General features: G+C 47.5%; 1 protein-coding gene across 8 annotated transcripts in view; it reads left to right on the top strand.

Moving 5' to 3' along the window:
- Positions 1 to 25,251, top strand: part of OSBPL1A (oxysterol binding protein like 1A) — a 2,815,351-nt gene that overhangs the window by 453,601 nt on the left and 2,336,499 nt on the right. For all 8 annotated transcript variants that reach the window (XM_069620918.1, XM_069620915.1, XM_069620919.1 and 5 more), the window contains one exon: positions 6,149 to 6,216. In XM_069620918.1, coding sequence (XP_069477019.1) covers positions 6,149 to 6,216 — 68 coding nt within the window. The remainder of the gene's footprint in view (positions 1 to 6,148; positions 6,217 to 25,251) is intronic.

Here is a 25,251-nt window from a genome sequence, read left to right as displayed (position 1 = left end):
ACTATCGAGACCGGGATGCACTCTTTACAGCTGGCCAGAACCAAGGGCATGGTAACCTTCAACGGGTCCAGGCTGGCCTTTTTCCCTGGTTATACAAAGAAGGTACAGAAGGCGAGGCAATCCTTTGCGAAACTTAAGAGACAATTGCAATCTCTGGGCCTGCTTTTCCCTGCACAATTGAAAATTTATCACAAAGGCACTACGGTTCACTTCGACGACCCGGTAAAAGGCATGGCGCTGGGTGGAGCAGCACATTGAGGTGGACTGGTCGGGGCCCAGAGGAAACGGGCAAAGAAACCCTAGAACACCCCCGGAACAACGACCCATACCTGAGCAACCACCACCCCCTGACCCTCTGGCACTCGGAGGAGTTGGGGCTCTGCCCTGACCCCCCTCGTGGGCTCCACCCCCTGCTGTTAGGCAACCATCCCATGGAGGCCACTACAAGGGGCCCTCGGAAGGACGCCAAAGGTGTGTCACACACCTACAATGCAGTAAGTGGGGATCTGCTACCCTCGCACCTGGGGTATCTTATCCCCCCCTATCAGTTCTAGTTGAACTTCTATAGGGGCTGTTATACGCTGACAATCTACTCTCTTTCTCTGATTGTGTCTGATTGTCAGCACATGTTGGGTCGACAGGTACTTCGTGTTGGGGTGGAGTATGGGGAGGGGGGAGAGAAGGTTTTGTTGGGAAGAGTTCCAGGTTGTTTCAAGACCAGCGTATCCCTGCAACTCCCAAGGGACAGCAGCGTTTCTGGTTAGTTGGGCTTATAGCACGCCCAGGCAGCGACTCAACCATCAATTTTTGCTTATTTTACACTACACCACCATGCACCGAGATGATATCCCCGTGGTCCGCCCGCCTACCCCTCAAATAATCTTGCAAGATGGGACCTGACCATTCTCAAATGCCACTTACTGCACGTCCCATGTCCCTTAAGATCCTCACCTGGAATGTGAATGGGATGGGCTCCGCGATCAAGAGACGCCTGATTAAGCAACTACTCTCTAGACACCCCCCCGATGTGGCCCTGATTACCGAAACTCACTTAGCGGGATCGTACTGTAATTTCTTTCAGCGGTATAATTATAGGATAGCTTTCCACGCGAGATATACCATGGGATTCATGGGCACCCTCATTCTCATACACAAACGCGTCCCGTTCACACTACAGGAACAGGAGCAGGACCCCCGGGGTCACTATGTGTTGGTCCTGGGTACACTTTGGGGGGAAACATATGGGTTTGTCTCAATCTACTCCCCACCAGGACTGGGGCAGGTGCTTTTAGAAGAACTGACCACCCTTATGGGATAACACCAACCCGATAAATGGTTCCTGGGAGGCGACTTTAATGACGTCATGTGTAACTCCATGGACCGCTCCCATCTTCGACAGTGTAACCCAACTGTCCCCACGAGGCTTTCCGGCTTTGTATCTGCCCTGGGTCTCTGTGATTTGTGGTGGGAACTCCAATCTGAAACCAGGGGCTACTCATTCCATTCAGGTGCCCATGGCTCCCTCTCTAGGCTCGATTATCTATTCATCCCGCACACAGATCTTTTCAGAATACTTTCGGCGGAACTACTTAACCAGGTAATCTCGGATCACTCACCCCTGATGGTGGAATCACGCCTACAAGGTAGGGCCCCACCTAGAACGTGGAGGTTGAACAGTTACTATCTGAACTGCCCAGAATTGGTGGACCGCCTCACAGAGGTCTCCACCGAGTACTTTGAGATTAACGATACAGGCGAAAACGACCCGGTGGTGATCTGGGAGGCAGTGTTACGGGGGGAAATTATCTCCTGGACGGCGAATAGGAGGAGGGAGAGGCTCGGGAAAATAAATGAGGCCGAGGTAACCCATCGGGAAAATGCACATACCCTCGATCCAACCCCCCAGACCCACATATCCCTTAAACGAGCTACCAAACACCTCCGTAATCTCATGCTGGATAATGCCAAGCAGGCACATTGGGAATCCAGAGCTAGGTTATATGAGCTGGAGGACAAGGCAGGGAAAATGCTGGCGTGGTTAGGGAAGAGAGACGAGGGACAGCGCTGCGTTCAGGAAATCATCCCCCCGCAGGGGGAGAGGTGCCGATCGGACGCTGAGATAGCAGAGGCATTCGCCCAATTTTATGCTGCGCTGTATCGGGCCCCATCAGTGTCGCTTGACCCAACCCTTCTTGATGACATAGCAATCCCTACCCTCTCGGAACAACAGCGAGAGCTGCTGGACGCCGACATCTCCGAAGCTGAAATAGCAGGTGCACTTGCACAATTGCAACCGGGGAAAACTCTGGGCCCCAATGGTTCCCGGCCGAAATCTGGCAGAAACTAGGGAGTAATAACATAGCCCGCCCCTGCTGCATCAGATGCTGCTGACAGCCCGGGAACAAGGTTCCCTTCCACAAGACCTGTGCAAGGCCAGCATTGTGGTCATCCCCAAACCGGATAAACCACAGGAGAAATGTGCCTCATACAGGCCAATCTCGTTAATTAACGGGGAAGCAAAGGTCCTTGCTAAACTTCTGGCTAACCGGCTCCAGCAAGCAGTCAACACCTTGATACATCCAGATCAATGTGGCTTCATGCCACATAAATCAACCCGAATTAATCTGCGCTGACTCCATCTGGTGCTAGACCGTGCCCCTATTCTGGACACCCCATTAGCCCTTTTAGCAATTGATTTTGAAAAGGCGTTCAATCAGATGGGATAGCCTCTGGGAAATCATGGACCGTATGGGGTTTGGAGAAGGTTTCCTGGGATGGGTAAAATTGTTTTATACGAACATCCAAGCAGAGGTCAGGTTGAACGGGTGGACCTCCCGATCCTTTCCCCTGGGCAGAGGCACAAGACAGGGATGCCCCCTGTCCCCCCTCCTCTTTGCCCTCGCGATTGAACCGCTGGCCTTGTGGCTTCGCCAGTGCAGGAAGTAGACGGATTTCAGATGGCCGAGGGGCATGAGGATCGTACTTCCCTGTACGCCGACGACCTCCTGTTGTACCTGGCCGACCAGGTTCGGACCTGTCCCATAGTGACCCAGAAGCTCGTCAACTATGGGGAATTTAGCGGACTGCGAATCAACTGGAAGAAGTCAACACTTTTCCCGGTGAAGGGAGGGGAGCAGGCCAGCCCACCGAGCTGCCCGTATCGGATTGAAAGGCAGGGCTTCAAATACCTGGGAATTTGGGTTACCACTGATCTAACCAAGTATGCGATGTATAACCTCCAACCGATCATAGAAAGGTTTATTAATGACATTTGTCACTGGAAGCTCCTTCCTCTGACTCTCATGTGGAGAGCTGCGCTTTTTAAGATGAAGGCACTCCCTAGATTCCTTTACGTCCTGCAGAACGCCCCACTTGTGATCCCTACCTCTGAATTCACCCGAGTAGACACCCTTCTCAGGGAACTTTTCTGGGGGGGGGGGCCAGTCACGTATTTTGTTGAGCACTTCGCATAGATCGGTCTGGGAGGGCGGGATAAGGGTACCCCGCCTCAAGACCTACTACTGGGCCTCACAGCGGTCAACGACATGATCCACGGGGACCGGGCACTGCCCCACATCAGAGCCGAATTGGATGCCATGCAGGGCTTTGACCCGCTACAGATATTATATCAATCCCCACAACGGCCCCCTCGGCAGACACCTACAGCACACATCACCACCACTTGGCGATAGGCACACGTGTTTCCTGGGTGGGGAAATAAAATAACCGCAGCGCAGCCCCTATGTCAAAATGGTAACCTGAGGGAAATTGAGAAGCTTGAACCATGGCCACGCTGGGTAAGAGCGGGAATTTTGAGGGTGGGGGATACCTTGAGGGACGGGAAACTAGCTTTGTTCGAGGACATGCAGTGCAAATTTCAGCTGCCTACCACAGAACGATATCACTTTATGCAGTTGTCCCACGCCCTGAGAGTTCACATATCTCCGGAAGACACGGTCCCCGACTACACACCGATAGAGCGAAATATGTTCCCTGCCTACATCCCCACCAAATGCACATCCATCCTTTACAACGCCATTACATCCTTTGCTACCCCTGAGCTGTCGAGATTAAAGGCTAAATGGGAGAGAGATGTAGGGGAGATGGATCCAGAGGACTGGATCCAGGTTCTTATGCACCCACGTGAGGTGGCTATCTCCTCTAGGCTCATGCTAGTGCAACTTAAAGTCCTGCATAGAATATACTACCCTAGAACTACCTTATATGGCTCAAAGAGGGCAACGAACTCGAACTGTCTCCGATGTGGCGAGGAGGAGGAGGGTACCTTCTTCCACACTCTGTGGCTATGCCCCCAGATCCATACCTTCTGGAATGCTTGCTGTACAGAGCTCTCCAGGGTGCTTGCTTGCGCCATTGAACTGAACCCGAGGGTCCTGATTCTCGGTGTACCGGAGCCGTCCGACCTTAATAAATGGGACAAACTGCTACTGAATACTGCGACAGCCTTAATGAAGCATAATATCGCACAAAAATGGGGAGTGCCAGACCCCCCGACACTGGAACAGTGGATTTTGGACATGGACTCATGTGCTATGATGGAACACCGAATCTATGGCACAAGAGGCTGCCCAACCAAAGCAGATAAAATATGGGGGAAATGGGACAAGTCAGGGCCCTGACGCCAATGGTCAGCGATGCCTACTGCACGTACAGATGGAGAGTGGGCTGGGCGAAGAACTCTTGGTGTTTGGCAACGCAAATGATATTCTGTTGATTTAAGATGTGAACGCTGTCCTGAAGTGCTTTTGTTCCGCTGCTTTGTTTTTGGTTTTTGTACTTTTGTTCTGTGGCTGTTTTGCTTAAATCATGAAAAACAATAAAAACATTTATTAAAAAAAAAAAAGTTACTGCTGTATTGATATGGAAAGTTCACAATAAAACCAGCACTGCAGGATTGGAACCAAAAAGCCACGCCTTGTTTATTATATGGCATTGAGACACAGCTTATCTGGCAAACTCAAAAACTAGATAGATTAGAGACAAAGTTTGGGAGAAATGTGTTTCATCTACCGAACTGTGTTACGGATCTGTGGATTCGGTATGAATTAGGTCTAATCTCACTTCATGCAATATATCATTGGCGCTTATGTGCGTTTTTTTTGCAAATGTCTCATTTCAACCCTGTTGCATACCATGCTGCAAATGGTATCGACCTACTTGTTTACATCGTCGCATAAATTTGTGTCAACATGGTTGAGTGAGGTCTATAACATTCTTGTACATTCTGATGTATCCATGGAGATGCTGATTAATAATCCAGACAAAGCCATAAAATGGATTTATTGTTGTGATTGGATTGCCACCAGAGATAAATGTCTGGGGTATAAACAGAATTGCTGTTGGAGATTTTGGCCAAAACATGCTAGGGTGATGGAAGGTTATCTTTTAAAGTCTCCTTCATCAGAAGTACGGCTTGCTGTTGTTAGATTGCGCTTTGACCTGTGCCCTACTAGACAGATACAGGCAAGACACAACATTATACCCAGAGGTATGAAATTTTGACGCTTTTGCCTTTCTCAAAATGCGGAAGAATCACTCAAACATTTGAGATCTTGTTGCCCAGCTTTAATTAGCCAAAGAACTATATATTTTGGGCGGCATGCTAAAATTATTGGACTTTTAGATGTTGAGCGTTGTTGGCCATATTTGTTATGCTCAACTAATATCTCAGTACAGATCTCGAGTGTTAATTTCTTAAAGGCCTTGAAATTAGACACAAATTGATTTAGAATGTGGTTAATTGAATTAAGGCGCCTTTGTAGGCGCCTTTTGTGAATTTGAATGTGTATGGTCAGCGGTTCTTGTTGTTTTATCGTTGCACTATGGCATATTCCATAGTTTTATTGTTAATTGTCTGTTTTTAATTATTGTTATATCATACCTATTTTCTTTGATGTTTCTTTTATGCTGTAATCATTTTTTCTATTTTTCTTTTTTATGAATTTGTATGAATTCTGTTGTGTTTTCTGTTAAATATATTGAAAAGCTGATTAATTTCAGCTAAAACAATAAAAAAAAAAATACTTGGATTGAAATTAATATATTTGTACTTTAAATCTCACCCCTATTTAACTGTTCTCAAGTAAGCGAGTTGATTCATGTGTTTTAATCATTGCTTATTTAACAGAACAGACACCTCTTGACCTGGCTCAAAATACAGAAATGAAACAACTACTTGGAGGATGTCTTGTAAAGGTAAGTGCTTGTGCTTCTTCCTTGTTGCCATGAAAGGTCAGGATGGTCTGTTTGATATATGTAACTGCACTGATAGTACTTCCTTGTTGCATCTGACTTGCATTCTAAAACTTTCAAACATGCCCTCTTCCGCCATTGCAACCAGATTTTGTATTAGGTCACCTTTTTCAGATATGTCCGTCCTTGCATTCCTCTCAGGAAGTTATGTATTATAAAGTGAATGAGCTCTTCTTCTCCCTAATTATTTTATTTTGAACTTTAGCACGGATGAGGTCAGTGCAAGCATTGGAACACTTCACTAGTTCTTTAGTACATTGTTAACTTGAAGATGCCAAATGTGGACTATGATCGTGGAACTCAATGTGTATACATCAAAGCCGAAATTATACACACTTAGCTTGAAGATAGTAAATGTGGTTTATGTACGTGGTACTTAGCATGAATACAAAAAAGAATGCATCATTCCTGCATATTTTGTAATAATATGTGTGAATTATGTAAATAATAGCCATCCTTAGCAGTATTATGATGTTGAATACTAATTGAAACACATAGCAATTGATATCCCCTAAATACCCTGATACACATTGTTATAAACAATAACTAACCTAACGCTATTGCTTTATAAGGATGTATACAACTTTAGGGTTGCTATTCAAACGTATTTTCAACATGCCCCTTAGGTACCCAAATCATACATCAGTTCGTTTGAACACCCAATAGAGAGGGATAAGACACAAGAATACACTCATCCAAAATGGCGTCTCTGACCAGTGTCTGAGTAACTAGCTAGATGCTAGGTAACATAGGAAAGAGGCTGCTTAGTAACAGAACGACACGTGAAATCTCTCACTAGAGAATGTTTCTGCAGACGTGTGGATCTCAGAGAAAAGCGTGACACTTACTTTCTTGTAATACAGCTAACAGAATAAACAGTAGAGTAGATATTAGGCTATAATTACATCCTTTACGATTCCAAACGCAGATCGTGTTGAGCTAAAAGGAGAGACCAGCACTTGCCATTAAATGGCGAGACCGTGAATGCTCCCAATATAAGTGCAATCTATGTAACTACAGTATTCGTCTGGCTGAGGTAAGGGGCAACTAATACACTTTAATAAAGACTGATGCCATGCACTTTGAGATGCGGACCCTAACATAACTGTTTGATTTAGGGCAGATAGATTACAGAGTAATGGAACACCCCATGAAGACCGCATTGCTATGAAACAGAGGCTGACAAACGCGGAAACACGATTCACACAGACCAGTAACCCGTACTCGAGCATCACTCGAATAAAGCGAGGTATGATTATGTATACGTTACAGTAAGCTAGGCAGCCAAAACATTATAGACCTAAATACTACGAGATCTACGAATCTTGTTTTAGCTAAAAGTGATTGATGAGAACTTATGCAGTGAATCCAGTAGATGTGGTCCACATCAAACCAGACTCACCAAGCTGATGCGAGGTGAGTGCACGCACAATACATTAGTAAATCAAGGTATAACTTAGGCAATAATGGTCTCGTAGTGGGACACAGCGCGTTTTTTGCGACTGATCCCACACAACCCCATTTTAGAGGCTACTAGAATACCTTTGTAACCAGAATGTATTTATTTACAGAATCCTCTAATGAAAACTGAAGGACATCAATCAGTGGCTAAGTCCACTTACAGGTTAGTGCAGATGCATGGAATCCTTACCCAGTCTAATAAGAGAAGATTGATACAAAATAGCGAATTAAAACTATATCTATTACTTTTTTGTTTAACTCTACAGAACTCAACTATCAAGATATTTCTTACCTGAAGGAGGGCAAAATACACGCGAAACGCATAGTAGACGATAGGAATACAAATAAATCGACCAATCAGGATATCGGGATATTTATTATTGAAAAACAGATATAGTGTGAATTCTATTGAGATTGTAAAACAAGAGAATGTAACTGTATTGTCGAATTGAATGCAATACCGCAATGAATTAATTGACCAATTACTGAAAGTTTATGTGAAATGAATTGGTAACCTTAAAGTTTGTATGTTTTAATGCCTATATGTTTGACAGAAACTATAAAGAAAAATTCTCTACATCATTGCACAAATTCTAATTATTATTTGCCTAACTTGTTGTTTATTGTGTGTGCCCCTATTTGCTTGAGGTGCCTACCCTTCTCACATTGTTCTGATCGGGTAACACGGATCCAATAGGGAGCACCCGGAAATTTAAACAAACGTATTGACCGTATACCAATATTTTATTAAAAAAAACATTTAATCAACTTGTTTGCACCTCTACACCCAACCTCATTTAGGATTCCTATCTGTACCTACTCTAACCAGGTGTGTTAGTAGTCTATGGGGAGCTGGGATAGTGGCTTTCACTCACTTAGTGGGACAGAGGTTGCTTTGTCATGCCCACTCTCACCTTACCCTCACTAATGTACTTACGCCCTCCTTCTTGACTCCACCCTACCCTTTCTTTTCCTCCTCTGTCACACACTCTTTCCTACTCCTTGATGCCACCCTTTTGGTCTAACCACTCTTTCTCTTACACCCCTTCTACTTCTACTGTATCCCTCTTTTACTACTACTGCTACTACTTCGCCTCTACACTCTTCCTACACTACTACTCCTCTTCCCACACTACTACTACTATCACTCCGCCCACTTCCTACAACACCACTTTGCTTTCATGCATCGACTCACTACACAGCGCTCCTTATGCTGTTTTAAGGTAACTTCAGTTGCTAAACAGCCACGCTCACTCACACAGCAGTACCTTTGCACTAACTAAACCAATACCTCAACTTCTGAAACTATAGCCTCCACACTCCGCCGCTTCCTCATTCCTGAGGTGGTCTTTTGGTCCTACTCCACTCTACTGCTGACCTGGATAACGCACACAGTTCCTGTTTCCTGTCCTCTGCTGAAATGTCCCCCCTTCTGCTGGGATTGGTCAGCTCTTTCTGGCCAGTCTTTTTCTGACTTTCTCCAGCTGGGCGTGTATGTGTTAGGAGGCGTCCTAGAACTGATCCCCCTCCACCCCCCGCAAGTCCCCCCCCCCCCGTTGCCATGTAGACTCTGGCAGCCGCCATGGACCTGAAGATATCGGTACTATCAGAAGCAGAACCCTGTATAGGAACGGGTGACCGTTTTCCACCTGGCGTTCATGTTCTGTATTACTACGCAAAAGCAGCAACATGCATTGCTGTTTAACCAGTTATTGTTCCATGAGACTCATTTAAGATGTCCGCCAAGCACACACATTGGTGCTCCAGGAACCCAAATGCTAGTGTCCCTGCAAGGTGGTAGCCAGAGAATGACGTTTGAGATGTTATGTGTTGACGGGCTTCCGACATAGAGCAGAAGAGGAAACGGGATGGTAGCGTCTCGCAACTGCTTTCGTTTGGGATTTAGCCCACAGTCTTTCATTCTCCAGATCACTGTTGGGTAATTAGCCAGGTAAGATGGGATTGGGAGAGTTTTCCTTTGTTTTCATTATGAATCGGAGTTCCTTTCTGGAACCTCGCTTCTCGTGCCTCCCCAGAGCCTTGCACCCTATGGTTGCAGTCCATATCCTGCTTCAGTAAATTCCAAGCGGGACTCCTTTTGTTGTTTAGACCCAAGCAATGGGAGAAGTCCGAGGGTGGTTCTTACTTCCCACTTGATATACTCCAAACCCCATGATTAGCAAACCTGACGTGGAAGTGTTCTTTCTGTGAAACCAACAGGAACTAAACACTCCAGACGGTTTGAGCTAGACAAGTCAGGAGACCAGGTAGCCTAATCTCCTCCCGTTACTGTTGATAATTCTTGTGTTTGTTTAAGGAGGAAGATCTCTGAGTGTTCCTAATGGGCTGGTTACCGGTTGTCACCCAAATACAGGTCCTGAGTCGGAGATCTGACCTGGAAAGCAGAAAAGGGGCTTAGCCATTAAGTCACCCCTGCCCTATTGCAGCCTTTATTTTCTTGTCTGTTATAACAGGAACGGGAGGGCTTAGGTAGTGGTGGACACTATTCATGGTTCCTAAGGACACTTCACACAACTGAGAACTGGACAGTATGTGAGATAGAAAATCCATAAGAAGGGCTTAAACCCAACTTTCTCTCTGCACTGATCCGCTGTCTGTTATCGATGGTGGCCCAGGAGTCCAAGGGGGAAATCTTTGGTGTGTCTGTGTTAAGTCCATTGAGTTTTTGAGTCAATGCCCCTTCTGGTTAGTCTTTGGTGGTCTACCGGTTGAGGCACCAACGGCTGACTGATGGGTTACAGTTGCTGCTGGGTAATCTGGTCTCCAAAAAAACACTGCAGTAATAGGACTTTTGCAGTTTCCCAATTCCATAGGCTCTTCTTGGGTAGAAAACAAGAAGATGCTCACAGACTTTTGAGCATCAACGTTTAGATGCATGGTGTGAGACAAAGGCATACTGCACTGGATCATGCAGGTACTAAGGTAAGGGTATGGGCACAACCAGCATGAAAATGGTTTTATTTCCTCAACTTTATTAACATTTTAATCGAAACAAACTAAGAGATCTGGTGGAAAACTGCAAGGGAAAGGAGGGGTCAAATCTGTCACATAACAATATAGCAATTGTATTAGTTCATTATAATGATAGTGATTTAAGCAGGAGGGGTTTATAGTTATTGGTTATAATAGTCTGAGAAGGAGCCGCATTTCTGCTGAAATGCAGCATGTTTCCATCCAAGACAGCAGTTATTCTCTTCATTGTCCTAATATTGTAAAATTTGCTACGCAAGATGGTTTTACCAACGTTAATCTGGCTGCATTTAAGGCATGTAATAGGAGTTTGGGGAAATTGACAGTTACAGAATCTCCTGTGTCCGTTAGGAACCCCAAAATTAGGAACACTGGGTCAAGTGGCATTGATCTACCAGTTATGTCCTTAATTCTAGCTAAAATGTCTTTGCATAAGAGCTGTTTGAACTGAATCCAACCATTATTTAAGGGACTATGTATCCAACCAAAGAGATGTGCCACCTGAGCCATCAAGAGGAACTAGTTGACATCTGAGACACCGAAACCTCCAAAGGATATCGGGCGTAATATAATACTTTGAGCTATACGCGAGGGTCTACCCTTCCAAATTAAATGGAACATATGTTGCTACGAGGATACTGGCTGGGATTCTAATCAAGGCTCTAAAGCATAAAGCAGCTTCTGGATTGAGTTCCTTTTCAGAGCCTGGATCCATCCGATGCATGAGGATTTTTGGGTGGCCAACCTGTTGAGATCTGATGAGGACCTTTGTTAGGCAGAATCCTCTGCACTAACCTTAGGGAACACTACAGGTGATTAAGTCTACAAGTGGCGGTACAATTTGACCTTTGGTACAAGCCTGTACCACACAGTTATAGTGGTAGCGGTAGCGGAGCAGCCAGACTTATCTCAAGAGCAAATGAGCAGTAATAGGGATTACACAAAGGACACAAATTACTGTGGCTCCAGCAAACACTGACTCAAGGTTTCTGGTTAAAAAAATTAGTAAATTTATTTTTAAACCATCTGTTCATAAAACACTTCACTTCTATTAAATAAAACCACACTCGACCATTTCCTTGGGTTTTGGGCAATTCAAGGTAAGTACATTAGGATTTGACAGACCGGTGTTGTGAAACAAGAGACGTTACCGGGGGTTAGGAAGCGCTCACTTTTTGACAGTAATAACAGTTCGTTTTTACGAAAGAAAAGCGTACCCGCGGGAACAAATGCAACCCTAGTCAAACACACTTAGCACATTGAATAAAAACCAAGGTAAAGGGGATAAAAATTACAGGCAATACTTTTGTCAAGGCACTAGAATCGGAGGATGTGTTCCAAAATACAGATAAAGTCAATAGGCCTGCGCCAGTGTTAAATGGAGCAGGGCTCTGTTGTCGAGGATGACACGATTAGAACAGTTCGAGATTAACGTTGCCAGGAGTACTTGGATATTGTCAAAGGGAGGTAAAAGTCATAAGAGGGAAGGAAGAAAGGACAAGCCTTCGGTAAGAAAGAGTTAACCCCGATTCCTCAAGGTCAGAGGTAGAGAACGACCAAATGTGCACAGTACCTTATTCGAATGAAGAAAGCTGGTGCCACGGCAGTTGTTCCTGGTAGTTCCTGCAGACTCACGGTTCCTGAAGCCTCAGTCGTGGGGACAAGAAGGACGACGTCTGGAGCGATCTGCACTACCCAGGGATGAGGCCAGCAGCAGCAAAAGCAGCAGTGAATAAAAGGTGCGCTCCTTTAAAACAGGAGGGGGCTCTTCTGCTGGTTATCCGGACCACTACAGCTTTGTGCAGCGATTTTGACCCAGAAGAGGATTCTCTAGCTGTAGAAAGGTGAGCTGGTTTATCCCACCAGGCTCAAGGGAAGAAGACTCCGGAATGGATCTTCTCTGTTGTTAAAGGTAGATAGCTCAGGACTGTAGCAGGGCTTCACCGGCACTGGGGGTTGTAGCAGCCGTCGTCTTCTCTGCTTCTCTTCGGTTCTGGTAGTTCCAGTGGCGACTGACTTCCAGCCCAAGAGTCCTGCCTTTTATGCGAAAATCCCCCATTCACACAGCCTGGCTGTCAATCACACAGCAGGGGGGTTGTCCAGCCCGGACAACCACTCCAGCCAATGGACACAAAGTGTGACTTTGGTTTCCGAGGAGACCCTGTGCAGGGGGTTACTAAACCCCTCCCTCACATTCAGCCCACTTGGACAAGACACCCAGACGCCAAAGGAGAGCTTCTTCGTAGAAGCCCGCCAAAGGTCGGCGAACAGAGAAGGCAAACCTGGTTTGCCGCGCAAAGTAAAACACAAGAAGGATATTAACACAAAGAAATGTCGACTAAACCCGACCGGAGCCAAAAGAAAAAGTAGTTGGTCAAGCGGGTTTATGTTCGAGGCTAATATAATAGCCTAAATCAGTACCACGTTTATATAGTATAATCGCAGAAGAAAAGATAGGGTAGATACCACTGCCACCAGCCAAGTCTTAGTGTTAAGGGTTCAAAACAAGGCTCCAGAAGGTACAGAAAAAAGGGGTTAGAGCTATCCCTTTCCAATACGCCACGTAAGATGGGGGTGTACTGGGTCTGTAGGTTAAATGACTACATAAAGTAAATGGCAACTTTACCTATTTCTGTGGGACAGTAGTCAGCCCCAGAAAAATTGAGTCAATGGGAAGTCTTAGAGACAACCCTGTGTTACTGCACTGAAGGTGCTGTGTAACAAACACAAGGATTTGGGCTCATGGAGTGGTGAGGCTCCAGAGCCCAAGATCACACAAAAAGTAGCAAAACACATAGCAAAACACATGTAAGAGTGGGGAAAAAGGTTCACACTCTGGCCAGGTGGAAAAAATAAACCCCAGAAATCCAGCAAAGCTGCTGAGGGACTCACTAGGTGAGGGAAATTAGTCATAAATGAGAATTCTCCCTAACAACCTTGAACAAAGGGTTTTACTGGAGAGGTTTTTAGCATTCCCATGTATTTTAACTCCTAAATAATCCAGGGCAGATGTTTCCAGCTGCAAGTCCAATGTACCTTTCAGCAAGGTTATAATTGGTCCACTCAAAGACTTTCAGGCCTCTAGAGTTTGAGTAGTTGAAAGAGAAACCTGCAACCCTCTTGAAGACTGAGAGTTCCGCCATTGCCGCTGGAAGGGAGGTACCTGTTTGTGTCAAGAAGAGGAAAGTGCCATCTGCATACAGAGCGATTTTATGTGTCATTTGCCCTATTGTAGGTCACTTGATCTCATTGGATCTTATCTTTAAGGCAAGAGGGTCAATGAAAAGGTGAGGAGAAAAGGGGTATCCTTGGCAGACATCTTGTTGGGAAAACCAATATGGTGTCCGAAGAGTATCAGACACTCCCATCCCCTGCACACCTATGTGCTGAGTAACAGCCAATATGATGTTTAATTAATGTTAATGCATTAATGTTGAGATAAATCAATAAATGGCAATGTACAGGGATAGATTCTTTGTCCAGTTCTTCTTTGTTTGAGAGTAAAAGGCACCACACGTTTCGGGATTCAGAATTCCCTTCATCAGGTGCAGATTAACAAATCTAAAGAGTAATAGATATATACAACTTCATGTCAAATCAACTTTATTACAAGTCTGTGCATATTAAATGTGACAATCCATCTTGTGATATTAAATTCAGTTAGTGTGCAGGAAAGCTATTGGCAACCATGTGGGGCGTACGCATTAGAGTCAATGGATTATCTCTACTGGTCCCCTGGATGTGGAACACCAAGGAATAAAACCTATTATTAAACATATCATTCAGAGATGTAGGAGATTCTAGTTTGTCTCACAAGGAAAAAGATAAGTGTGCATGCAAGCATGCAGAAATGGTGTTTATGCCTTGTCCTTATCGCCCATGTGTTTATATGAGAGGTACTCGCCACATAGGTGTGCAGGGGACAGGAGTGTCCGATGCTCTTCGGACATCATCTTGGTTATCTCAGGTTGTTCCAACTTCGTGTCAGGGTTGTTACCTCCTCTGCACCCAAACTTGTTACTAATAGATTAGTATACCTTCTTATTTATTTATATGTTTATACCAGCGCGCAAAGCCCGCAGGCATCTAGGCGCCAGTTGCAAATCAGATAAGTGTTCAGTGGAGGGGGGAGAGAGTCAATTGAATAGGAATGTTTTAAGGTGCTTTCTGAAGACCGAGTATGATGGTTCTCTGCGGAGATGTAGAGGTAGCTTGTTCTAGTGAGATGGAGCCCGGACTGGGAAACTGGATTCTCCCGCTTTCCATTGTTTGAAGCATGGTGTGACGAGATGGCGACTGTAGGCAGCTCTGGTGGGTCTTACTGAGGTGTATTTTATTACGTTGACATGGTAGCCAGGTGCATCGTTTGAGAGACAACGGTGGGTGAGTGATAGAATTCTGAAGGTAATACTATCCTTGACAGGGAGCCAGTGTGCAGAGATTATGGCTTCTGAGATGTAGTCCCGTTTGCCAAAGTTAAGGGTGGCTCTGAGCGCATTGTTCTGGGTAGATTGTAGTTTGCAAAGTTATTTTTTTTCAGAAGTGCCACAGAACAGAGAATTACCATAGTCAAGTTTTGAGCAAATAAGTGCTTGTGAAACTTCCAGGCGGTTAGTGGTATAGCGGAACGGTTTGCTGGCTTTGAGTAGTTTGATCGCATACCCTGATGTAGAGGCAATGTGGTTGACATGGCGAGATATGGAAAGAGAAGAGTCAAGGTAGACCCCATGGGTCTTCACAGAGGATGCAACAGGGATCTTGTAGCCGTCGATGACGAAGCAGGTGTATTCCTGGGGGGAGACTCTTCAGGCAGGAAGAGGGTCCAACAATGAGAAGTTCGGTCTTTCGGCATTCAGACAAAGGCTGTGTATGACCATCCAGGATTGGATAGTTTCGTAGATCTCATTGAACCTGGTGGTGTCGATCAGGTGGTCGCCAGAGTGGGGGATGAGGATTTGGGTATCATCTGCGTAGTTGGTGTACAGGACACCATGGGCATCAAGAAGGTCAGACAAGGACTTGGTGTATGTTATACAGCGTAGGTGAAACACAAGATCCTTGGGGAACCCCACAAGAGTTGGGTGTCCGAGAAGCGGTGGACTCACCCTAAAATACTATGGAGGATCTATTGGCCAGAAAGGAGGCGATCCAGCTGGGGGCTTCTGGTGAGAAGTGGGCAGCAGTGGTGAGAGCTTGGCAAATAATCTTGTGGTCAACAAGGTCAAAAGCTGCTGATAGGTCTAGAAGGAGAAGCAACAACAATGAGGCCCTGTCATTGGCACTGTCAAGCTGGTATTTTAGGTCAAGAAGGGCTGTTTCTGTCCCATGCTTGAGTTGGAATCCATACTGGCAGGAGCCTAAAATATGATAGTGCTCAAGGAAGGATTGTATTCGTAAGTAGGCCACTCTGTCCATGATTTTGAGGAGGAAGGGGACAGTGGTGATTGGGCGGTAGTTGGTTGGGATGGATGGCTGGGTTGAGGATAGGTGTTTTGAGGAGCGGAGCAATCCACGATTCCTTGAGTGCGAGAGGGACGGAACATGAGGTGAAGGAGGAGTTGATAATGGTGGTGATAAGGGGTAGGAGCGGCTCTATAAATTCTTTGACCAAGGCGCCCGCGAGTGCGTCTCCCTTGCATCAGGAAGGTTTAAGGCCGGCTCTGATACTAGAAAGGTCAATGTTGTCGAAGGGTTGGAACTTGAAGGGAGGGATGCCAACATGGGTGGGAATGGGCAGGGAGTAGTTGATAGGAAGGGATGCCTGTTTAGTCTGAACTTTGGAGTGGAGCCGAGAGATTTTTCCAGTGAAGATGTCTTGTATAGTGTTACACCAAGCATTATCTTTGATGGTGTCTGGGGGGGGGGATGGGTGTTTCTAGTTTGCGGAGTATAGTGTATAGTGAAGTTTGCGGAATCTGGAGTCTGCATTAGCAATTCTTTTGTTGTAGATGGCGGCTTTGGAGGCGAGGATGAGCTGTTTGTATTGGTGGGAGAGTGATGAAAGGTGGTTCTTATTCATAGGTGTGGGAGTTTTGTGCCAAATGGCTTCTGCTGTTTGTTTCGCGGCTCTGGCGTAGCGTAGTTCTGGAGTGAACCAAGAATTTAGATGTGTGTGGGTCTTGGATTTCTCAGCTTTGAGAGCATGAGTTATAGTTGTCTACTAGGATTGAGGGGGCAAGTTAAAAGGCAAGTTAGTTCAGGAATATTGTCAGTAAAAGGGCTTTGAGTGTATATTCCATGTCCTGTATCATCCTGAGGCTACAGGGTTGATTGAGCGAGTGAATGGATTGTTGAACAACTATGTAAGACTGGTGATGGCAACTTGGCAGGGTGGTGGGATCGCATTGGTGATGCAGGTCAGGTGTTTAATAACAGACTGATTGCAAACAATGAAACCCCAATTATGCGCATGTTAATGCCAGCTTTACAAACGCAAACTAATGTGGCAGTGGAAACTTTATTGTACTGGGAGATATTGGCAGGGGCTCTAGCTCCTTATAGAGTGACCCCATACTCAGCGGGGGTAGACTTCCATTCTAAAGGAGATTAGACTTGAACCTAGAGTGATCTGTGTTTATTGTTACAGGGGTTGGAGTATGCCCCTAGATCTGGATTAGCATTGAAGGGACTTCAGGTGCTAGTAGGTATTGTGGATGCAGATTATCAAGGGGAGATTGGGTGGCACAATTGATTATCATACCTGTCAAGTTAGCAATGATGAAAAAAGGAGAGCCACCAACTGTGGCAACTACACGTGGGGACAGAGGTTATGCTCATCAGACAAAATGGTACCGGGCCAAAGGTATGGGTCGAGACACCTAGCGGCCCGCCGGTTTCTGGCAGATGTAATTTCAGCAGGGGTGGATCAAGTGGTCTTGGTGATGGAACCTGGGAAGAGGAAATGGAGCCACATCCCTGCTGACAAATGTTACTTATGTGAATGATGTACAACGCTGATATCTATTTTTTCTGAAATCTTTTTTTTGCAGACCCTATGTGTGACGATTCTTTTTTTTTTTTTAAGAATTTTATTATTTTATTAACAACACTCCAAACATTACAAACAGTGAGGACATCAGTTTTACAGTTTCGTAATGTTACATTACAAATTAGGCATTTCGGTCCTCCCCCTCCTACCCCTTTAACTCGAGCGCCTCCTTCCATGTCATCATCCTGCTTCTCTTCAGGCATATCTACTTCCATTATTCTACTTATGTCATTATCACTATGGTCGGCCTGGGGGGGGTCCCACCATCAAGGCCACCAATTGTCTCCATGCTATTAGGGGTCCCACCTCCCCCCCCTCCCTCCCCACTGACTGCTTCATACCAGGTTGTTGTTTCTGCTTCCGCCCACTTCATGAGGTCCGCCCACCACAACTCGATTCTAGGCCATTGGGCTGCTTTCCAGCCCATTGCAGTTCTCCGTTTAGCCAGGATGTAGGCCAGGTCCTTCAGCTTATTAATGTGCTTCAGATTGCGTGGTCTGGTAAATACCCCCAGCAGGCATGCCCAAGCTGACTCCACCTCCAGCATAATCACTTTTTCTGCTAAGCGTATCTTCACCTCTGTCCAGAACCTTCCCACCTCTGGGCAAGCCCAAAACATATGTAGCATCCCAGCGTTCTCCTCCCCACACCGAGGGCATTTCTGTGCCCCTGGGCCTCCCAACCTGGCCATTCTGCCAGGGGCCATGTATGCTCTGTGAGTGACATACAACTGTATCTGCTGGAGCCTCGCGTTTCGGGACACCTTCTTGTGATACCTTTGGGTTCTATCCCATTGTCCCTCCAACATGGGTTCTCCCACCTCCTCTTCCCAGTCTCGCCTCAGTTGCAGCAGCTCCTTTCCTACCCTAGTCCCCAGCAGCTCATATAGGCGAGAGATCTCGTGCCCACCCTCCGAGATATCATACATTGTCTCAATGGTTGCATCAGGTTGTTCCGCCAGCACTGCCTCAGGCCACCTTTGTTGCACCCGTTTGATAATTCTGGAGTAAGTGATGTATTGACCTTTGTGCACCCCGGTGTCCTCCATTAGCCTCTGAAAGTCCACTGCCACCCCATCTTGCCATATATCGCCGAGGGTAGCCAGGCCCATTGGTTCCCAGTATCTACGGACCCCTTTCATCATTTGGGAGTCCTCTCCGCACAGCACCACTAGCGGTACTTGCAGGGAGAACGGTACTGGGTTTCCTACGATTTGCCATGCTCTGCGCCACATTTCCCAGCCAAGCACCAACAGTCTCGCCATGCCTAGTACCATTAGTTTAGGTAACCACACTATTTCCCGGAGAAAGAAGGGAGCTGGGTCCTTACACAACAGCCTGGCTTCTGCCGTTTCCTCTTCAGACAACCACCTAGCCACGTATTGCAGCTGTCCCGCCAAGTAATATAGCTCAAAATCCGCCAGGTTTATACCCCCCTTGTCACACAGGTTTTGTAGTTTCCAGAGGGCCACCCTGTTCCTGGAATTGTGACATATGAACTCCCTGCACAGGCTGTGGAGTTTAACAAAAAAGCGTTTGGGGATCACATATGGGATATTTGCAAAAAAGTGTAACAGTCTAGGCAGGACCACCATCTTAATCAGAGCCGTTCTACCCATCATGGCCAGGGGCAATCTGGACCAAAATCCCATACTATTCTTGATACCCTTAACTGCCTTTTCCGTATTGTGTTTGTGTTCCTCTCCCGTCGTGTGGTATATATCAATACTTAAGTATCGGAACGTCTCGGTTCGCCAGTGTATTGGCAAGACCGGTAGGCTTCCCGGTGGGGCATGTCGGTACCTCCCCAGGGGGAACATGCTAGATTTCTTTGGATTTACAGCTATGCCCGAAAGGGTGACATATCGTTCCATCACCTCCAGGATATACTGTAGGTTTTCCTCTGGCAAGCGCAGATACAACAGTATGTCATCGGCATACAATGATATGAGATGCAAACCTCCCACCGTGTGGATCCCTATTTCGCCATATTGTTGTCTGAGGCAAACTGCCAGTGGCTCCAACGCAAGGATATACAGCATGGGCAACCAGGGGCAACCCTGTCTAGTACCCCTGCTGAGTTGCCATTTGTCTGAGATTATAGCGCCCGTTTTGACCCTTGCAATTGGGGAACTATATAACATTTTGACCCACCTCATGTACCCTGGCCCAATCCCATATTCTCTCGGGGCCGCCAGCAACCATGGCCTTCTCACGGAGTCGAAGGCCTTAATGGCATCCAGCGAGACAATTACCAGTTCGCCGGGGTCCTTCTCAGTTAAAGTCCCCCCCCCATAGGATCGCACCGCCCACTAAGGGGCTAATTTTGCCATATAGGGTCCTAAAGTAAGCCCTGTATCTTGATTGGGGGCGTATACGTTTATAATGCTCACTTCCCTGTTCACCAACATCCCCCGCACCATTACCATTCTGCCTTCTGGGTCTGTTATAGATTGAATCAGCTGAAACAGTACATGCGGTGCCACCCATGTGATGACTCCCCTCGCGTAAGCTGAGTATGCGGCTCCCGTTGTACACCCCCTCCACTTTCTCTTGACCATCTCCACCTTCTCCCTTGTAAGGTGGGTCTCCTGTAACATTGCTATGTCAATCCTCATCCTTCTTAGATACATCATTACTTTATTACGCTTCAGGTAGCTGTTGAGGCCCCTCACGTTCCAGGTTACCACTCTCAGGCTACCCAACGCCATCTGTGGGATATGAGGGCTGGCTCTGTAAGGCTCCCGCAAAATATCAAAGTTTCTAGTGCTACCGGATCATGTATACTTGTATAGCCCTAATTGCATCCTCCGACAGGCTATGTCCCGTACTATAATCAAGTCCCATTGTCTTAGGTTGTGACGCCCTGGGTGCCACAGTCCCATGTTACTCATCTTCGCCTTCTCCTGACTGGAGACCCGATTCTTGGGGGCAGCTCTGCGCGTCCAACCATCCCATGGTGTCTTCCGGGGTCTCAAAGAACAGGGTTCTGCTTTTGTGGAACACCTTCAGTTTTGCCGGGTAGAGCAGCATATACTTGTGGCCTGTTTCACGCAATCTTCTTTTCACAGCCCCAAAGTTCATGCGTCAGCGCTGCACCTGCAAGGTGTAGTCCGGGTATGCAGTTATGTTTGCCGACCCCCCCTTTGTATTGTTCCGCCCTTCCGAAAGTGTTGGAGAATTTTTTCCCGGTCCCCGTAGTTCAGGATCTTGGCTATCACCGGCCTGGGGGGGGTTCCCGGTGGCGGCTTCCTCATCAGGGCTCTATGTGCTCTTTCCACAGCAAACCCCTGGCTCAACACTCCCCCGGTTATCTCCTGCAGTAGCATTGATTCAATGAACTCCGTAGGGTTGGATCCCTCAGCTCCTTCCGGCAATCCGACAATCCGTATGTTGTTCCTTCGGGCGCGTTCGGGCGCGTCCCTCCGCCTCCTCCGCCTTGCTTTCCAGGTTGCCCACTCGTCGTACTAAGGCATGAAGTTCAGATTTATGGGCTGCGCAGTCTGCTGTGTTCGGAGCAACCTCTTTTTCTAGGTCACTCGTGCGTTCTGACAATGACCTGACATCTTGCCGGGGGAAGATTCACCTCCTCTTGTACTGCCCCAACTTTGAGCTCGAGTGCCGCCTTCAGCTCGTCCATGGCCAGTCCCAGTTTAGTTTCCCACGCCACCTTCAGGTCAGCAATTGCAGCTTGGATCTCCTGGTCTTTGCTCATAGTGTCCATGCTCCCCGCGGAGGTGTGGGGGGGAGTTTCTCTTTGCTCCTGGCTCCTTCTGCACCCGGCGATGTTCTGGCATATTCGTCAAGCGTGGGTTGCTTTCCCTCTGTTCCTGGGAGTTTGCTAGTCATCGTGGTGTGTCTGGTCCGTGTGGGTTAGCCCTACAACTTGTGGCCCCCTGCTCTGGCAAGGTTAGGCTGCCATTAGTGTCCAGGCCCCACACGGCTGTGTCATGGGTATCGCCAAGCTGCCGGTTGTGTTCCCGGAGTGGGCTGTGTCCTCCTAAGTAGCTATGCAGGTTTGTTTAATCTGTTCTAGCACGGGGCCTCAGCCCCAGTCGGTCTGGGTCCTCGAGCTCACCCCCCAGCACTTGTGGAGCCCTCCGGGCGTATATGTTGGCCCAGCGTGCGTCCTCCACCAGCCCCGATGACTCACTGAAGCTTCCCACCCGGAGGGGGTGTTTGTGGCCCACCAGGCACGCTTCCCTGTGCACCTTTGTCCGTCTCTGGCCCAGGCCGAGGGTGTCTCCCACCCTTTGCTTTTGTAACTGCTGTTCCTAGTCCAGAAACCAATTGGGGCGCCGCGCCAGCTCCTTGATGTCTCAGGCGCCTACTTATGTCCGTTTGAACTGGCAGAGCCCAAGGCTTGACTGCAGGGCCTGTTTCAGTGCAGCTGTGTGTTTTACCTGAATGGGGCCAGTGCCCGTCTGGGCTGTGTGGGTCCTGCGCACCGCTCAGCGCTCCCGCTCCCCAGCTTAGTCACCCCGTCACGGGCATGACTGTCCGCCGTGCCCATAGCAGCTCCCGCCCGCAGAGGGGTGTTTTTGCCCGCATCAGTTACCTCTCTTCTCGAGGTGATCCCGAGTTCGGGTGTACGGGGCTCCCAGGCGACCTATGCCCTTCCGCGTCCCCCTCGGGACGTTATCGCTTCTTCCAGACCGCTGACGTGAGTCCGGGCCGCCGCCGGGTCCTCTCTAGCTGGCGTGGCTGGTACCCCACCCACCTCGGCGTCAGGGGCTGCCGCGCTTCGCTGCTTCTGGCCTCGGGGTCACCGTGGAGCGAGGATCCAAGCGCTTGCTTCTGACTTCTGGTCTTCGTTCACCGCACACAAGCGCTTCAGAGGGTGTTGCAGAAGCCCCAATGCGCCGATGTCCGCATCCGACTCTCTCCCCTACAGTGCCATGTTAGGGAGAATTCTCATTTCATGGCTAATTTCCCTTACCTAGTGGGTCCCTCAGCAGCTTTGCTGGATCTCTGGAGTTGTTTTCTTTCCACTTGGTAAGGGTGTGAGCTTTTCACCACTCTTACTTGTGTTTTGCTATGTGTTTTTAGCTGTTTTTGTGATTGTGGACTCTGTAGTACACCACTTCAGTAGCCCCCTTCTTTTGTGTGTCACACAGCACCTCCTGTGCAGTGACACAGGGTTGTTGTTCAGACTTCCCTCGACTCCATTTCTGAGGCGACTACTGTCCCCCAGAAAAGGGTAAAGTTACCATTAACTTTACTTAGTGAAATTAATCACAGATCCAGTACACCCCATCTTACATGGAGTACTGGAAGGGTTAACTCTTAGCCCTTTTTATCTGTACCTCCTAGAGCATTGTTTCGCTCTTTTTAACATGTAGACATGGCTGGTGGCAGTGGTATCTACCCTAATTCTCTACCGCGGTTATCTTATATGACCGTGGTAATATTGTAGGCTATTGTGTTAGCCTCGAACTTAAACCCGCTTGAGCAAATGCTTTTTCTTTTGGCTCCGGTGCGGTTTAGTCGCCATTTCTTTTTGTTAAAATCCTTCTTGTGTTTTACTTTGCACGGCAAACCAGGTTTGCCTTCTTTGTTCACTGTCTTTTGGCGGGCTTCTGCTAAGAAGCCGTCCTCAAGGCGCCTGGGTGTCTAGGTGGGCTGAATGTGAGGGAGGGGTGTAGTCACCCCCTGCACAGGGTATCCTAGGAAACCCAAGTCACACTGTTTCATGCTTGGCTGAGGTGGTTGTCTGGGCAGGACAACCCCCCTGCTGTGTGATTGACAGCCAGGCTGTGTGAATGGGGGATTTTCGCATAAAAGTCAGGTCTCTTGGGCTGGAAGTCAGAGAGTCGCCACTGGAACTACAAGGAACCGAAGAGAAGCAGAGGAGAGGTCGACTGCTGCAACTACCCCGTACCGGTGAAGCCCTGCTGCAGTCCTGAGCTATCTACTCTTCAACGACTAAGAGGAGATCCAGTCCGGAGTCGTCTTCCCTTGAACGTGGTGGGGATAACCAGCTCGTCGTCTTCAGCCAGAGGTCGCCTTCGTGGTCGAAATCGCTGCACGCTGCTGTAGTGGTCCAGATAGCCACCCGAAGAGCCTCCTGTTTTTAAGGAGCGCACCTTTTATTCATCGTCGCTGTTGCCGGCCTCATCCCTGCGTGGTGTAGACCCCCTTCATCATCCTTCTTCGTGCCAAAGCCAGGAATCGTGGGTCTACAGGAAACTACCAGGAACAACTGCCGTAGCAGCAGCTTCTTCTTTAAAAAGGTACTGTGTCCTGCTTGAGGAATTTTGGGTGACATCCCTATTTCTCGCTTATAAGGCTTGCCCTTATTTTTTCTCCTTCTTATAACTTTTGCTTCCGAACATTTGACAATATCTAAAGTACTTTGGCAACTTTGAATCCCGAACTATCCGACTTGTGATCCTCAACACAGGAACCTGGTTCCAATTGACACTGGCTCCGGCCTCTTGACTCTTGTATTTCTGTCTGAGTGTTCTTTGATTCTGTTTGCCTAACTAACATATTGCCTATGATTTTTTCCCCCAACTCTCTCTGGGTATCTCAGGTGCTAAGTGTGTTTTTGCCTCAGTAGCATTTCTTGCCACGGATATGCATTTTTTTAGTAGACCGAACTGTCAAAAAGTGATCGTAATCGTGTCCACAGTATTGTTTCGCAACACTGGTTCTCCCAAACACAGGGTACTTAGCTTGATTCATACCATACAAAGTGAATTGGTCAGTTGTCGTATGTTTAACGTGTGGTTTTTAATTTCTCCAGCATGGGGTCTGGCATGGATTCACATGCTCATGAATATTGCCTGTCGTCAGGCTGGGAATCCTCGGTAAAGAAAAAATCAGTATCAGTTTTGTTTCTGATCTGTCTTTCGTAGTAGTAACCATTCACTGATCTCCGCGTCATACTGACCACAGCCAATGACTGCCCTCTACCTGAGCCCCGCCTCTGGCAGCCATCTTCAGATTTTTACCGCACGTTCAAGTGTTGGGAGTCCTCGTGCTTAGCTCTCGAGCTTTTACTGCGTGTTTCGCGCTTTTTTAGGTCAATTTACACTTTTTCGGTTAATAGAGCCTCAAGCTCCACCGTTTCTACTCCCGTTAACGGCTACCCGTTGCGGGATTTTCCTACGCCCCTCAAGGGTGAAGATTTCCTCGAATCAACTTCTTGGAGGATTCCAGAAGATTCGCTGCCTACTTCAAGATGGCCCAGGATGCGGGTTCGTCGCCCGGACCCAAGCTGTTTCGCAGCTGCCCTGGATGCGGGCTGCAGAATGTGTTTAAGGAAGACGAACATTCGCGATGCCTCTGTCTTCATGGGGACAAGACTCATGTAGAGAAGGACTGCCAGTTCTGCAAGAACTTGTCGGAGCGGACCATGAGGGACTATCGATCCCGTCTCGCAAGCTGGTTGGAGAAGGGCTCGACGGGTGAGAAGAAGAAAGGGTCCGAGCGGGCTTCTAAGTCCTGTGCGGGCGCCCCGGCGACGAGGGCCCAACACCAGGCCAAGCGCCGCAAGTCCGCTGGCTCCGGGAGCGCCGAAAGGTCGGGCTCTTC

Source organism: Ambystoma mexicanum, chromosome 5q (genome assembly GCF_040938575.1).
Source record: "Ambystoma mexicanum isolate Mex_15411 chromosome 5q, UKY_AmexF1_1, whole genome shotgun sequence".
Classification (NCBI taxonomy): domain Eukaryota; kingdom Metazoa; phylum Chordata; class Amphibia; order Caudata; family Ambystomatidae; genus Ambystoma; species Ambystoma mexicanum.
The sequence above is the reverse complement of the archived record's forward strand: the minus strand, read 5'-3'. Positions and strand labels throughout refer to the sequence as shown.